This window comes from Falco naumanni, chromosome 4 (assembly GCF_017639655.2).
Source record: "Falco naumanni isolate bFalNau1 chromosome 4, bFalNau1.pat, whole genome shotgun sequence".
Classification (NCBI taxonomy): domain Eukaryota; kingdom Metazoa; phylum Chordata; class Aves; order Falconiformes; family Falconidae; genus Falco; species Falco naumanni.
In genome coordinates, this window is record NC_054057.1 from 87353021 (window position 1) to 87370120 (window position 17100).

A 17100-nucleotide genomic window follows, 5' to 3' on the forward strand; every position below is an offset into this window, starting at 1 on the left:
GTCAAAGCTACAAAACCAGTAGAAATTTATACTCCTGAACAGCCAACAAGGATGCAACAAGAGCAAACTTGACATGAAGAGCCATAAAAACTTGGACATTCACAACAGAACAAGTGACTCAGTTGAAATGTCGAAGTGGAAACAGAAACCTTGACTCACGCATGGCAGATGGGAGGTGGAGCTGGCAGGAGGTGATGCCACTGGAGGGCAGTTTGCTTCATGGAGAAACGACAAATCCGCGTTCCTAACTCCGGAAAGATTTCAGCAGAAGCAAGGAGACATCCACCCGAAACATGAGTCAAAATTAAAGCTAGCCTTCCCTGCTGTTTGATTTTCCTTAAACAAAGCATTTGTTTGTTACCACCAATAACCGAATGAGCTCTGATGGTGAGCGAATGCTTCAGAGCACCTTTGCCGGTGCTGTGCTGGCAGCACATCCTGCCCGCTCTGCACATACAATAGGCAGGATTTGCTGCCAGGAAAAATGAAAGAATCAGCAGCTCTGTTCCAAAACAAGGAATCCAGAATTAGATTGCAATTTCCCTTCTAAAAGCTTTGCTTTTTTAACGTTCACTAAGACAAACTTCATAGAAAATGTAACTTAAAGGTGTTTCAGGACTATCAGCTTGCTTCTCCCCATTTGACATTGTGGTAAATTTCTGGGAACGGACTTCCCTTTTAAGCTGGGTGAACCTTTCTGCATTTTATAATCCACATCAAAGGAACCTAATTATTAAACACATAAAATAATTTTAAAACTAAATGAAAATTTCAATCCGGGCAAGAGATGAAACAGCTGAACATAACAGAGACAAACTCGGTGCTACCTTTTCAAGGACGCAGGAGAAGCGACTGCTGGTATCAATTACCGTGCACTTAAAGCGACTGCTGCAGTCAGTACCCCAAACGTGAGATAAATCATTGTCTAGGGCAGATTATTCCTTAATTTTTACTTGGTTTTGACTTCAAGAAATCAAGGTGATGCAGGGAACCTCTTGTTTTCCAGCTCAGAAAAACATGACAAGGTTTGCCTGGCCCCTTCCTCCTCCCAGGCAGCCAGGCTCACACCAGCACTCCTTACCTGAAATAGAATTTAAAATACAGGTTGTAATACACCTATTTCTCACTCCCCAGATTCTGCATTTCTGTATGTTTTTCAGCAGTTGAGATCTTTAACACACTAAAGGATCTTTCTGCGCAACCGGAAAGCAAAAATCCTACAATTGTGGTCTTCATAAACATAATAAATTAAAGGTCACTTTTCAAAACCACTTTATTACAAAGAATTTATTTTGCTTCCTTTGGCAGCCTGCAGCATATACTCAGCTTTGTGGATATACTGTAAGAGTTTGGTTTCACCTGTACAGCATTTTGAAGATGAGCCACAGCAGAAATGTTTGGCCAAGTACACCTCCCACCACAGAAACCAAGTTCATTAAGTCACACAAGCCCCAAATTAATCTCTTTTTGACTCTCTGCCATTAAAAAAAAAAAACCAAACAACAAAACCAGCGTTTATACTGAAAGGTGACAAATTGGGATCATCAATGAGATTGATTTTTTTCCAGAGAAACTAGCATAACCCCAGGTAAGTATCAATATTGCCCGCGTTCTTCTTAAACATTCTAAAATCACTGCAGAATGACTGTCAGATGACAGTCACCATTTTCAATATTACTTAGTATTTAGGGAACACCACTCACCACCAGTCACCAGTTACTTTGAGTTTGCCTAGTATCTGCATTTTTCACCCAAATTAACAATAGAAACTTCTGCACCAGTATTGCTTTCATCATAAATCTGGTGACTGCCAATGCTTTAGTGGCAGTAGCAGAAATCACACCAAAGGCTGCTGTTTCGGACAAGATAACCCTCCAGCTCACTTCCTACGGAAAGTCCAGTAGGACTTTACAGTGCAGAAACAGTTCTCATACTAAAATTGGTGACACTCGAGTCACCAGTTTTAAGCCATCTAGTTACTGAAGCTTCTGCACTTCTAATCCTTTAGAAGTGCTTGGAAAAAAGGTGCATCACCACCAAGAAACCAAAATATTTAATTAATCATGTTCTGTATCTTTAGAAAGCCAAAACTACAATTCAGGCCTCACTAAATTGATAAAGATTTCTGCTCCTTTGTCTTCCTTCTTCATTTTCTCCGCTGAGTTCCTCCACCAAACATTGCTTGGTCGCTCAATCTAAAAGCTGCAACTTTGATCTCTTCTATAATCTCAGCCATCCGATGCTGAAGGATGGAGCCTGCGTGCTCTAATTAAAGGCAGACCAGGCTTTAGGGAGATTATCATCTTGGAAAAAAAGCAGACTGTTCCTTTGCAGTTGCAGGGAAACCCACAACAGACTGTTCACATTAGGGGATCTGAAATTCCTTCGTAAGTGAAATGGATCCAAGGCTCCTCTCCCAAGTGAGGCAGTAAATTTAGCTATTTAGAACAACCACGGCTCAAGCCAAATCCTATTTTAGGGACACCCTCGGAGGTACTGTCGCTGCAGTGAGGCCCCGCACTGCCCTTCAGAACTCCAGTCCTTCCTTGTCAAAATATACATTTGTTTTTAATACTAGATATTGAGAATTAAACCAAATATGGTGCAGTGTGAAAAAACCCAAATGGTCAGTTAAGTCTATGCAAAAAAGCTAGGTAGATAATTTTGAGCTACATGCACTACAAATTGGAGATTAATGCAACCTGAGCTTTTGATATAGCAAAAATACAGTTGTGGTTCAAATGCAGAACCAGATTTAAAGCACTTTTCTTTGATGAAGTGATGTTTCAAGTGAGCTTTGATGAATGAGTCTGATAGCTTTTAAACTTCTGGACACAAACAAAAATTTACATTTAAGTGCTTCCAGCTGACTACTGTCCCAGCAAATCAAATACTTATTGCTAACCTACTATTTCATACCACAAACAGAAATTTAGCTAAAGCTCTCCTTGTATGCTTTTTAACTTCCAAAAAAACTCAAGCCTCCACTCACACTGTACGTTAGGCCAATATAAAAACACGTGGCTTGTTTTGAAAAAGTGCATTTGATTTGTGAAAGTACTAATACCTTCAGAAGGAAAAAGCAAAGTGCTGCTGAAGGGGCTTAAAATTCTAAATGCTTAAATCCAGTCACGACGAAACTAGCGGTGGTCATATGTTTCTTTCCAAAGTAAGCACTCTTGTGTCAAGCTGTCACAAATTAGCATGCAAAAAACCCCCAAGGAATCTGAGGCAAAGCTAAGCTACATAAGAAACTTTCTAAGCTTATCCTAAAGAGGAAAAAGCAAGGCATAAAAAAATAGTTGAGTATTATAATGTATATTTCTCATGCTAAGTACGCTCCACATAACATGTACTACAGAACCTGAACTTTCCAAACATGTCAGTTTATTAATATGATTTATTTTTAAAACAGTATACAAACACCCTTACATGATGTCTTGGTAAAAACCCTGGTTTTAGTATTTAACTTCCCGGTATTTATTTACATTAAAAAGTTTATTTTCACACAAGGGCTTTCCCTCCTCCAAGCAAGAAAATCTTTTTGTTGAAATAACTTCATCTAGAATTAGCTGGGTACAATTTTGATATGAGACAGCAGCACAGAAAGCAACCTAAATCATTATTGAATTTGTTATTCCTTAATCTCAGGTGCAATTTTACATTCCCTGTATGCCAACACAAATGTAGCCACTGCCAAAATGGGAGCTCTCGCTGCTGCCTTTGTGCTCCAGTGGCGCTCACAACGCAGCCGCAGCAGAGCCCCGAGTCTCGCTGAAAACGAACCTGGCCGAAGTCAGCCATGAACCAGCCTGCAGCCACCTCCTGCTCCGGGCTGGCCCTCCAGAGCTGCCCACCTCGGCCCCCCACAGCAGCTTGAACTTGCACCACCTTGAGCCACCACCAAACCAAACGCACGACAAGGAGCTGACGCTGGATTCCTCCATTGCACAATTCCCTACAACTTTTCTCCTTTCAAGAGTCCTGTCTGAAGCATCCTCCCTCCCCTGAACTTCAGGTACTGCTCCTTACATCCCTCCCCTGCATCAGCAGCAGTCAAAGGCAGCTCAGACTGGAATTACATCCAATAAACTACTGGTTTCCAGTTGTCTTGGCCCCCTCCCTAAGCCACCCCATGGCTGCAACACTCCCTGCCCGTGGGCAGGGGAGCTGGCACCAGTGCAGGCTGGGCAGGGAGAGGGGAAATCTGTCCCTTTTAGCAACAGCAGCTACTTAACATCAGCTTAAACTGCACCCTGAGGCCAACATTTCATGAACAGGGAGGTGACATCAGCTGGCAGAGCTGCTGAAAAAAGCTGTTGTGTCCTCCCTCCTACCATCCTCAGCTGCTTGCACAAGCATCTCCACTACTCAGCAGCTCAAAGGACTGACCTGGCTGATCAACTAACCTGGCTGGAAGAAAACCCATTTTCAGTCAGATAAACTTCACTGTGGAGATCAAAATGCACGCACAAAGAAAGGGTGGGAATAAATGGAAGGGCAGTGGGGAGTCAGGGCACGGCAGCAAGGGCACGGCTGCAAAGCAACATGCAGTTGTACACCCTGACCACAGTTAAGGCAGCAGCTGATGTTTCTGGGTAAGAGAATGGCTCATGAATTTCCTACACGTGGGTTTGGCACTTTTAGTTTTAGACAAGGACTAGTCCCCTCGCCAAACCACCTGCTGACATGAGAACTCCTTCACGTTTAGAAGGGGAAAAAAACCCCAAAACCTCAACCAACAAACCACAAAAACCCCCTCAGACATATCCTGAACTTTCAAAGACATGGCTTTCCATTCTAGCCACAAAACAGGTGGATCGCCCACTAACTCAGGACACTTTTAAATTTTATTATTTCTTTTGCCCGAAGTCCTGCATTCTCCAATCACTGGAAAAGACTCCAAGAGGCAGTAGTGCCTTTTGCAAAGACAAACTTTTTGCAGTGCAGGGACGTTTGAATAGGAAAAATACACAATACGGGAATGAGCAAAATACACCAAACTGCTAGAAAAATCCTGGGCGTTTTTGGCATATTTATTTGCTTTTTTGCACTTTGGCAGGACATTTCAGCTACACATTACCTTGCGTAAGTGTCAAAAAATTCCAATCCAGAATGAACATTTCACCAAAGGTAAAGCTGTTCTTAATTTTATATACTGTCCAGACAGGTCTATTTAAGTTCGGGAATTCACAAAACTGGCAAGAGAAAGCCTTAGAAAAGGAACTAAACTGAATCAACACAAGAAGTAAAACAAGGAAACACAGAAAAGGCAGAACAATGAAGTAGGAATAGAAAGTAAGAATGCAAAAAGGAATTGGAAGCTTTGAATCGACAGTAAAAAAAGTGTAAGGGAATCCAGGGACTTAAAGTTACACAAAATTGACTGAGGGTAGTGACAAAACAGGGATTACTCTTTATGCCTACTATTTCACAGTGAAGCCTTTGCACTGATTTTCTGATCAGTAGCCATGATTAACAATTAATGGTGAACCCTTTATTATGTTTCACCAACAGGAAACAGAGTTTCTGAGCCGAGTCTGACAATTAGCCTGCAACTGAGACGACTCATCCAATTACTGGGTTTTACAGCACTGGATATAGATGTCTGTTTTTATGTTGCTTAGATACAGCATATACAAGACCATACTGATGTGTATAACATGCAGAATCATGCCATTACTGCCCTGCTATGTGTTGCACATGATGCTTTTTGCGGTCCCAGCATGAAACTGAAAGTTAACTCTATTCACTAGATTTCCAAGAAGGAAATACAAGCCTTGGAGTAATAGTCTAATCAAGGTTTATTAACCTATACTGTACTTCCAACACACACTTGGACCTGCTGCTACAAAACCAGGATTATTTTATCCTACTGTTCAATTCGTACAAAAAACATCAGAACACTTAATCTCCGTATTAAATCGGCTTACAGCAAAACAAACCAGTTAAATATTCGACTGAAATAGAAGCTGCAACAGTTTAGTTCACACATTTCTTTCTGTATGAAAATACTAGCTTTCTATCTTCATTTTCAACAGAACATTTTAATCAGGTGGATTAATATCTTCTATAGGTTGCTTGATAATTAGTTCATAGATGTCAGAGAAGTTTGCATTTGAATACGCTGCTGTACTTCTCAAAGCCACGTCACAGCCACAACTTTCCAATCTGCATGCAAGGCAATTCATCTCCTAAAAAAGGGCCAATCTTTTAACTTAATTTTCCTGTCACTAGCTAAAGTAGTTTTTTGTAGCCTTAACTGTGTCACCAAGGATGTGTGTACAAGTGCACGACAAGTGGCATGCTCTGACAGCATTAACAGCTCTCAACAATGACCCACCTGCTCTGTACAGGTTACCAGTCACCAGCTGTACAAGTTACCAATTTTCCTTTTATTAATTTTCACTCTGGAAGTGTCACTGCTATCTTGAGAAACAGGCAATCTCGCCAATGAATATATTTATACAAAAATCTCAGTCCAGCAATTTCTGGCACAGGACAATTTGTAAGCCAGATGGGAAAACACCTCCATTATTGATCCTTCTCACCTAAAAGTGATTTGGGTATTTTGCATACTCAGGTTTTGCAGATCCCCTGGTTCTTTGATTCACTCTGCTGCAGTCCCCAGGATGTTCCTGTCATTTTGCAATGCAATTAACTTCACAAGAAAACAATCTGTGTTGAGTAAAAAAAAAAACGCTCCACCTCATGAGGAGAAGAACTTGTGACCTCACCCAGCTGGCGCGTATTTATGAAAGCTGTTTCCTGTTGAGACAGCAGGACTGTCCAAGCATAAGATGCACAACTATTCTGACGTGCTTTTATCAGCAATGGAAAAGCCATTGCAAACTCAAAGCTTTTAAGACTACTTAGTTCCTAAGGAATAAATCTTAACCAAAATGTTCAAATTCAGTCAACAAAGCAATGCTGCAGATAAAAAGGATACTCGCAAGTTCCCTTTTTTTTTTTTTCTTGTCTAGACAGCAAGTGCTGCTTTGAGCATGACAGTTTCAGTGAGGATCAAATTCAGCCTTCCTTTCAAGACTGGTACCTATAACAATCAAACAGCCCTGACAAAATGAGGTAATCAAGCACAGTGATCTGTTAGAAATCACTTGATATGCCACCACCAACTGCTGTGAAGCTACTCTGTTCTGAATTACCAGAGATCAGCCATACCTCACCCAGTTTAATTGGCATTATTAAGCTCCCATTGGTTTCAGACCAGAGCTGTGCCATGGCAAACAGGGGCAGCTAATTCCTGCTTTATGTAAGACCTAACACTGGGTTGGAGGTTCTCCTAAAACACCAAAAAAACGGAGCTACTTCTTTTAAGCCATGAAACCTCTCTTTCTGGAAGCGGTGCATAATACTAGAAAACATCTCTAAGACACTAAGACACTTTTCATTTAACCACATCCTAAAAAGACCATATGTATTTGGCATTTCATCATTTGCTAATACAATGACCTCTAAAGAGCAGTTCTGGTCACAGATCCGTTATCATAACCTAAAAATATCATGGCAAGTATCTAAGAAATACATTTGCTTTCATAAATTCCAAGTGTATAACATTACAGCATCAGGTTGAAAGAGCTTGTTAGATCACTTTAGCTATTTTGGCAGATTAAATCATTACTATTTTAGGATTTTGACTCTGAGCATAACCTTATATTAAAATTATTTGCTCTAAGTAACACCATCAGATCAAGTCAGAATCAAGGAATCACAACTTCACCCACAAAGAGGGTAACACCAATATTATTTTGTTTATATGAATAAATATCAGAAGAGCTGGACTCCACCTCCAGAATGCAGTTGCACAGCTGACCATTATATTGCTGCTCTAGACCCTTCAAAACCTTGTGAAACCACCAGAGAAAAATCTGCACAGAAAAATGACATTTTATTAATCATTTTAAGGCAACATAAGACTGTGCTTTCCTGAGACAGATGCTCCCTTTACCCTTGCTGTGTAGTTCTGACCCCCCAGCAGAAGAGGAAGCCCAAGATGATCCAGTTACAACAGGTCCTACGCTGTATGTCTGTCTATTGTGACTATTTTATCAGTCCTCTGATTTATTTCATCAAGCAGCAGCATGACGAACAGCGCCGAAAGAGATGAGGGCATGCACACAAGAGGACAATTAATATTTCCTAAATCCCTGAGTACGGAATCCTTTTAATTTTTTTCTACAGAAAAAATCTCAAGTATTTCACACACTGCCCACTCAGCACTTGACACACGAGTCTGCCACAAAGTTATTATATAACTTTCTTCTTCTAACCAACAGGCTGTAGCTAGTTCTCACCCGGAAAGCACAACATTTTATTAAGGTATCTTCAAGTCAACAAAATACAGCACAACGAAACCAAGTCATTCTTCACCACCAAATACCAGAGATTTTTACGTAAGTTTGAAAAGCATTTTCTGCATCTATTAAGGGGAAGCAAAATAACTGAAGCTGCATCTGCCTTGGCAGCACCCACTGCTCAGAAAAATAAGGCAACACACTAAGGGTCTCATTCTCATATTGCAGGCACGGAAAAACATGTTTCTTTCATACAAGATCCACTTAAGAAGACCAGTAGTTTAAACTATCAGAATTTGAACTTTCTGAGAAGCAGGGGAGCAGACCACAGCTTTAACACATTCTTCAGCTGTTCAGTAAGGTGGAGCTTTACGTTAGCAATGATGGGCAATCTGTGCGTGGACCACCACAAGCCTGGTGCTATCAGACACCAACCACACCGAAGTCACCTCGGGCTCAGGAAGCTCCTGAGATAGACACAGCTGATGGCCGTGAGAACATGTGTGGGAAACACCACGGGATACTGGAGCCTTGCACCCTTCCCACGTCATCAGCTTCTGGACGCTGGGCAAGGCAGACGCAGCCCAGCTGAGGCACTCCTAGGTTTTCATGTGGTCTGGAACCGAATCACAAGTGATGAGGCTTTTTAAACAAAGGGCTGAGCAAATACTTACTCATTGATTTAAAACCTGTTGCTGCCCTTATAAGAGCACTCCAAATGCAACGTGAAGTATCTAGAAAGTTTCATATGGTGGTTTTCTGGAAAACACCATATGCAATGCACTAAGCACAGCATTACACACAGCTAATTTCTGCCGAGAAGTAACTTTCTCCAAAACACAGCGTCATTTCTTAAACAGTTTCTAAACTTAAGGATTCTTAACAACCTAGACTTTAAAGCAATAGGAGGTCATCTTGGTCCTGGAGGAATTAAGAGATACTGGTAACTGACTGCCTTTACAAAACTTTGAGGGAACACCTAAAAGCAGGCCAGAACACAGTCCTTTGTTTTCTGGCCATCTGTTCACAGACAAAACCTCTCTTCTTACCAGGGGTTCCAGTACAAGTCAGCTTCTCCCCAGCAGCAGCAGGCTGAGTTCAGCCTCACAGACCTCACCAGCTCACAAGCTGTCTACCAAGACAGAACAATTGAAGAAAGTCTCTACATGTCCTCAACTCGGGTAAATTCAGGTAATTTTTTCCTTCGGCTTTAGCAATGTGCTTTGAAGGGTACATTAATCAACAGGATTAACAGGCATGCTCACAAAATTTAATCTAGATTACATCTTGGACACAATTTATATCCACAAACTACTCCATTTGTTGCTGCGTTAATGGCAGTCACACACACACTGGCAAGTGCCAAGTCCTACCACAAGAAGCAGCCCCAAACTGAAAACATAATAGCTGCATGTTTTCCTATAATTGGAAGTTTGTACTGTTAGAAAAATCAGATTCCTGAGCTGCACAAGGCATTACATTGTGTCAGTTTTCCCCAAAGGGTGCAGGAAACAGATAAATATGCAGATACCAAGAGACTTTGTTGATACACTGCTGAGGCTGAGAAGCAGTGTTAAAGGGGTAGCGGCTGATACTTGGCTTGCTTACACCTCGGACAGACACACCATTTCATAAAGTTCTGCACTTCTGCACAGCCGTACCGTAGCCTAGAAGCGGCTAAGCGGTAATGAGCAGTTTATGCAGCTGGATACACCAGCTCCAGCGTTTCAGGCAATACAAAGCTTACTGCCTCCTTGCTCTGCCTGTTCAACAGCCAAACTACCAGCACAGAGATGTTTAGATAATGCATTCCCTTTGCTGTCAGTATACAAGTGCTTTAGCATTCACACACATTTTATTTCAATCAGTCCTTGACAGTTACATGAAATCCAAAAGTCTGCACATGTTCAGCAAAACAGATCTTCCCTAATTTCATCTGCTTGGACTCTTTTAAACCCATCATCAAATTGCTCTGCCATCCAGAAAGATCTAAGTCAATTTTCTAATTAAAGAGACCTCAAGCTTCATTTGGAGATAAACAGGAAATGTCTAAGTTAACTATTATAAACACTGAACTGAGATTTTTCTTTTCATGAGTACTCCGACACAGAAAAATGTCAACCTAAAAGACCAAGTACAAAGCAGATCTCCCCCTGCCTGTAAATATGAACGTATTTCAGCGTTGTTTACCACTTTTTCAAATCTCTTTGCCAATGACAACACGCACTCCAAGTAAATAACATTTATCACATTTAACTTCTTTTAAAAGGATGTTTGGGTGAGACTGACATTTTCAGATACCGGGGTCATACTCAATTTTATTATTTTTCTACACAAGAACTAGGAAAACATTAAAGAAATATTTCTCTGACATTAAATGGCATTGCAGGGTTCATGTTATATTGTCTGAAGTGTTACGGACTTAACAGAGGCAAGTGCATTCTTGTTTTACCACCCTGGATGCTTCAAAAAGCTAGTTTGTAAAGTACTAGCAACAAAAGCCAAAGAAGCAGAAGAACTTCCTTAGGCAATAACTCACAGAACAATTCTGAAAAAAGACTAGAACCAACGGATAACACTTTAGCGGGAAGAAAAAAATTAGTAACTTGGATCACCCACTTTTCCCGTGAAGTATTATTAAAAATTGTTGTTTTCCAGCTGGTCTTTCCCTATACAAATCAAATGTAAGTAGTTTCTTACTGTACAGAATCATTCAATAATATTACATTAAAGCAAGTTAAAAAGACTATGTTACAATAACATCGATTCTAACTTACAGGTTGCCAATTGGCTTGAAGAAATACTAAATATAGTTTAGCATAGTAAATTTTATGCAGGGCATGAGCTATTAAAAGGTATGTTCTAATAATCCTGTTGAGTCACAGTAATGTCATGTGTACAGGGCCTGGAGAAACCTATCTGTACACAAGAAATTGTATTTAAACAGTGGCAGACTAGTAAAGAAGCTATAGTAAGTTAGTTTCTTGCATAAAAAAAAGGTCTTTCTAAGGCGGTTTGTGGTCTCTTCCAGATTTCTAATTAGTCAGATCTGCATGCCCCTGGTTTAAATTACTGTTAAAGCCTAAGGGCGGATAGAGTATCTCTCCTAGTAAAGACAGTAAGTATATCCACCACCTATTTATCAGTCTTGATCTTAGATGACTTCACCAGACCTAAACTTTCCAGAACAGTTGGATAGAGTAAGTTTTAATCTGTATGGTACTCTGTTGATCACACCTAAAAGATTAAAACAGAAATCGATGGGAACAACATCAATAGTTGTGTCCCCAGAGGCAGGAAAGCCCAACTCATGTAAAATAGTAAGACAGTCTAACGAGTGTCATTAATTACCAACCTGTTTTTCTGTAAGCAAATAGCATGATACAAACACCTCTATGGACTCATTCCTCACATAAATTACTTCGCTATGTAGTTCAAATGCTTATTAGTGTATCATTTGAAAGCCTTTAATGACAATGCCTCTGAACATTTATTTTCATTAGAGATGATTGCAACTATAAAGTAGAATACTTCCCGAGCTTCTCATCAAGATCTGTCTCCCTTTGTAATTTATAAAAGGGTATGAAAGTTCTAAGACAAGCACTCACAGATATCTGAAGAATTACTTTGTTGATGTCATACATAATACACCCTTTTCACTTCTGAGCCTAACACATAGCTGATCTGCTAACATGAGTACCTGCTTACAAAGCATCCCAAGGAAAAGTACAACACACCAGGAAGTGCTACCTCACCCCTTCAAATCTGTAAGACAGCATGTGCTAAAACATATTCCGCAACTTCCACTTCACAAGGCACTGTACCCAGATGAAGCACACACAAAATCTCTGTGTGAAACAAGGAACTTTTCTCAGTGCGTACAAGCCTCGGTCCTCAAAACAGATGAAAGCTTAGCAGAATTAACACAAATCCATTAAAATCAATCTCAGCATATAGCCTCTAAGGAATCAGCGGCCACCGGAAAACCATGACATTCAGAATGAAGGTTACTCTTTTTTTTCTCCACCACCTTCCCACCCTTATTTTTTTAAGCCTAACGAAAAGTTTCAAGTTGTTTCCAGCTGCTTAGGCTGGAGTTGATACATAGCTCAAAATAAAGTTAGATTTTTGAGATAGTTGTTTTGTATGATTAGCTGTGTATCTGTCACGGTCAAGACGCCAGTTTATTCTCTTGCATTAATTCAGCTCATGCGGAACTAATTATTTCCTGGTAAGCCATGCCTCTGCTCCCCTTCATGCCCCAGCCCTGCTTCTTTAATTATCTCTGACTAGGTTCAAGATCCTTCATGATGACACAAGAATCAACACACACTGAGATTCACAGTTCGTTACTCTAGCTAAGACTGCCCCAGGGAAGTTCTGAAGCCACCTCACCGTGAGAGGTGGTCACACAGTTGCCTGGCCCAAACTTGGACAGTCTCTGAAGCAGCCGACACTACCCGAAACCAGCCAACGAAACTCAAGGGACCAGTGCTTGAACTGCCAGTTTTCAATGAAAGGCAAAACATAGTTTCATTTCCCCCTTTCCTCCAGGTTTAGGCAAGTAATTGATATTTCACCTTACAGGTTAACCAGCTTGGGTTGCTCCCCTCAGCAGAAACGCTTGCACACCTGCAGCACTTAAAACAAACCTGTCAAATACATAAAAAAATACTCAGTGACAGATTGAATACTTGTCTTAAGGCATCCAAAGACATCCACGAGATAATTGCTGCAAAATATTTAACACATCTATTAATTATTGTGGAATCCTGTTCCACTCAGCTAATCCCCTCTTTAATTAGTTTCCTACATATATTTCATAAATCTATATAATACTATCCACGCAGACTCATAGGCTTCCCATAAACACCATTCCTCTGCTTTAATGAAGCTCTTGCCCATCTTTTCTTATTTTTCCATGCTAAGGTATTACTTCTCTGATCCTCAGTCATGTATTTGTGGTACAAGGCCAAGGATGCCGACCTTGGGAAGCTGGGTGTAAGAAAGGCAGTACCATTCATACCTACAGCAAGCTGAACACGATAAATGTCTCTTTGATAAAGAGAAAAAAACCATGGTAAAGACATCACTGATGCACAGCCAAGGGTTGCTGACCTCACGATAACACGCTTGTTCTCCCCACCCCTCAACTATAGCGAAAAAGCTTTGAATGAGTGAAAAGCATAAGACTATACCCCTTCCAAATACACCACCATGAAAAGCAACAGCCAGTCGAAGGTCACCCTTTGGAGCAGCAGATTATACCAAAGAGCAAATGTGCCAGAAAAGGTAGCTGGGAGCAGGCAGTCCCTACAACATCCCCAAGCACCCCAGGAGAAACAGCAGAAATGTGACCCCTCAGCACAGATGCCCAAACTCTTCCTCCAAATACTACTTCTCTTGAGGGGCGGCTTCTTGACCTGCTAGATGTCCCAGTGGCGTATGGGGCCTTGAAAGACTGAACACTGCACCTCTTCAAGACATTTACATAACCATTAAAGTCCTTTTGACATAGGATTTGTCTCCTCATTCTGTCCAAGCATAAACAGCTAAGGAACAAGCTACACCAACTCAATGTAAACCTGTCTCAGAAAGCAGCAAGCTGCAATAGCACCAGATGGGAAGCAAGTTTCAATTTCCCCCCCCGTCCCTTTTTTCCTTCAACATTACAAAACTGAAATGGTTCAGTCCTGGTTTTGGTACCCAGTGCCAGAAACACTTCCCTCTGCTAATACTGCCTGCAAGATCCTACTGAACGATGACTGTCGCATCTCCCACATCTTCCAAGAGTTGTACAGTGCTTATCAAAACCAGAGAATGCAGCGCTGCCTGAAATCTGAAAACCTCAGCCCTGATATTTGCAAGTGAAGCCAATTACAAATCTGCCACTACTAAATGATTTTACTTTGGGAAATGAATTAAGACCCTGGTGACTACTGGATTGCTTGGCTAGTTCATGAAATATAAGTATGCTAATAATATTAAATATTCACCAATTAACTTTAATAGCACATTTGATACACCTCTTGAAACAAAATGTTTTTCAAGTTAACTTTTATTAAAATGAAAGCGAACCATTTCTCCTTCTTTGTACACTGACTGGTCTAATCATGCTTGATTTCCTGATGAGTGTTGCAGGGCTGAAACATCCCTCTCACCTGCTCAGCTGAAGGAGGACAGATGCACGAGCATTTCCAGAAATTATCTCTATCAAATCAAAGTCTTCACTAGACTGTGGGCTCTGACACCCCTTAAAAACAGTTACTATTTCAAATGCTGTTTGTATCTAAGAAAACATCTAATAAAAAATGTTAAACGTCTTTACAGACAACAAGGTATCTTAAAAGTCACTGCAAAGAAAACATTAAAGAAAAACAGGTTTGGGGAAAAGCACTGCTCAGTTGTGCACAAGAATGCACTGCACAATGTAAGAGTATCTTCACTGATTTTCCACTGTTACAGCTCCTATACATACAGGTGATCATACACTGCAAAAGCCAACACAAACCTCCCGAGTTTTGTTTCTTTCCCTCCCATGCCCAAATTGCATCCATAAACTAAGTTTCCTGAGTTTCATTAGAATTAATGTAGATTTACAGTGCTGCAAATCATTTTGATTACATAAGCATTTTTCTTCAACTTGGAAAGCCACAAATATTAAGGGCAGCAACGAGAGCAAGTACCACCTTGTGCTAACAAGACTATGCCAACAAAACCCTTAAAGGGTCAATTTGGCTCATTCAAAGCACTTACAAACATGAGGATATAATTTATACACGAAAAAGGCAACAAGCAGCAATCAAAACTTTATGATTGCACTCACTCTTCAGTCTTCTCACCTCTATTTAAATAAAAATTTGTATGTTCTTGGGTAAAGAATCCGTACAACTAACCAAAGATACTTTATTGTTAAAACACACCGTGTAAGTGAAGACAAAACCAATAAGGATGTGCTTGTATTTAATACTGACCAAAACAGGAAAGAGAGACAGTCTAAATTTAATTTGAACTAGCTATTCATATTAAGCCTATAAAAACAAGCGAGTCAGTGTCATTTTAAATAGTTTTTAATGAAAAACAGTTACAGGTACTTGTCTGTATTTTAATGAAACTGAAAAACTTTGCTGCTCCAGACCCAGGCTGCCAAGGCACCAGTGGACTACCTGCGAAGTATGAGCAATGATCATGCACACAGACAACCACACCCCAAGAACCTCGTTGTGAAACAACCGATAGCTACAGCTTCCACTAGGCTTCAGCTGCATTTAGCCAAAGGTCACCATGAACCTCCCAACATGACTATAAACAGTTCTCCAGATTTAATTCTGATTTTCCCCTTGGAAACAGAAAGCAGTCTGAGATGTTTATCCTACTTGGTAGGATGCAGATTACTTGAAATTCCACTTAAGATTTGGATCTGTGGGTCCAACACATGCAAAAAGAGGATGCTAATAAACACTCTCACAATGTAAAAAAAAAAAAATAAAATCCATTAATTTACATAAAATGAGAATGAAAGGGCACAAGATTGGTTTGGAAGTTATGCTCTTTTACAGAACAAACACCCTATTACAAATCTGCTGCTTAGCCATTATTAGCTGACACACTTGACCTGTTCTATAGGTATGTAGGCCCCAAATAATATAAACACTGTGTCAAATAAGTCATTGGAGTCGAGACCATGAAAATATAAACTCAGATAATATGAAAGTTTATATTTCCAGTGTAAGTACACCCTTTCAGATCAAGTTTTCACTGAAAATAGAGAGGAGCTGGGAGGTAGCAGGGAAATACAGAACTCTACTAGACCCGCTGTGAAGTTACATTTGTGTTTTTAGCACACAGAAGAGCTGCAGGACAATGCTCCTGTGACACTGTGCAGGTTTCTTTCTACAGAATCAGGCTAAAGGCCTTCCAAGACTCCGACATCTGGAAACTGGTGGCAATCATACCTACGAGCCTTCTGTTATTTTAGTTAAAATTAAGTGACAGAGGACACACTCTTTGAAGTCTTCTTAAATGTGAAAAAAGAGCAAGAAACAGATCAAATAACCCAATATTCACAGAGTAACAAAGGAAACCAAAGTGGCGAACCCCCCGGCAGGAAGCGAAAGATGCAAACAGCTGCGGGGGCCAGGGCCACCCCCGAGGGGGCTCAGGTGGCCCCACGGGCCCCGCCACAGACCCGGGGCTGACAAGTCCGAGCAGATCGGGCGAGGCCTCAGTGCCAGCGAAGACCGACCTGGAGCAGGCACTCGCCCAGGTCCCAGAACCAAGGACCGGAATCTTCATCTTGCGGCTCATTTTTGTATACTTTTCGAGCAATACTACGAAGAGAAGCGGCTCTTCCTCTCCTCCAGCCCCGTCCCGGGAGCCGGCCCCTGCTCCACCGCCTGCCCGCTCGATGCTCCCAGAGCCCACAGAAGGTTCCCCCCCGCGGTCATGGCCGGTCCCCTCCCCGCCCCCAGACTACGGATGGCCTCCGCCCGCTGCCCATTGGCTTCGCACGGAGAATCGGAGCCGCCGCCCGAGCCCCACCGGCGCCCCAGCCCGGCCCGGCGGGTCCGCCCACCGCCACGGGACCCTGGCCCCGCCGCTCACCTGCCGACGGTCTGGTTGGCCAGCTGCTTCATCCGGTTGAACTGTTTCTTCATGGCGGCAGCCGTTCCCCCGGCCTCCCGGCAAGCACCCACTGCTCCGCCGCAGCCACACCGCCCCGGCCTCCCGCCTCCTCCCTCCTCGCGGCGGCGCCACCGGCCCCGCCCCCACCGGAACCCACAAC

The 17100-nt window shown here is 41.6% G+C and overlaps 1 protein-coding gene across 6 annotated transcripts in view; it reads right to left on the reverse strand.

The window, feature by feature from the left end:
* ARHGAP17 (Rho GTPase activating protein 17) overlaps positions 1 to 17073 on the reverse strand; it is a 47919-nt gene extending 30846 nt beyond the window's left edge. For 5 of the 6 annotated variants that reach the window (XM_040589061.1, XM_040589055.1, XM_040589059.1 and 2 more), the window contains exon 1: positions 16920 to 17073. In XM_040589061.1, coding sequence (XP_040444995.1) covers positions 16920 to 16972 — 53 coding nt within the window. In that variant the 5' untranslated portion in view covers positions 16973 to 17073. Of the gene's footprint in view, positions 1 to 12895; positions 12968 to 16919 lie in introns of all 6 variants that reach the window. The other variant, XM_040589060.1, reaches the window with a different exon arrangement.
* Between the last annotated feature and the right edge of the window lie 27 nt (positions 17074 to 17100).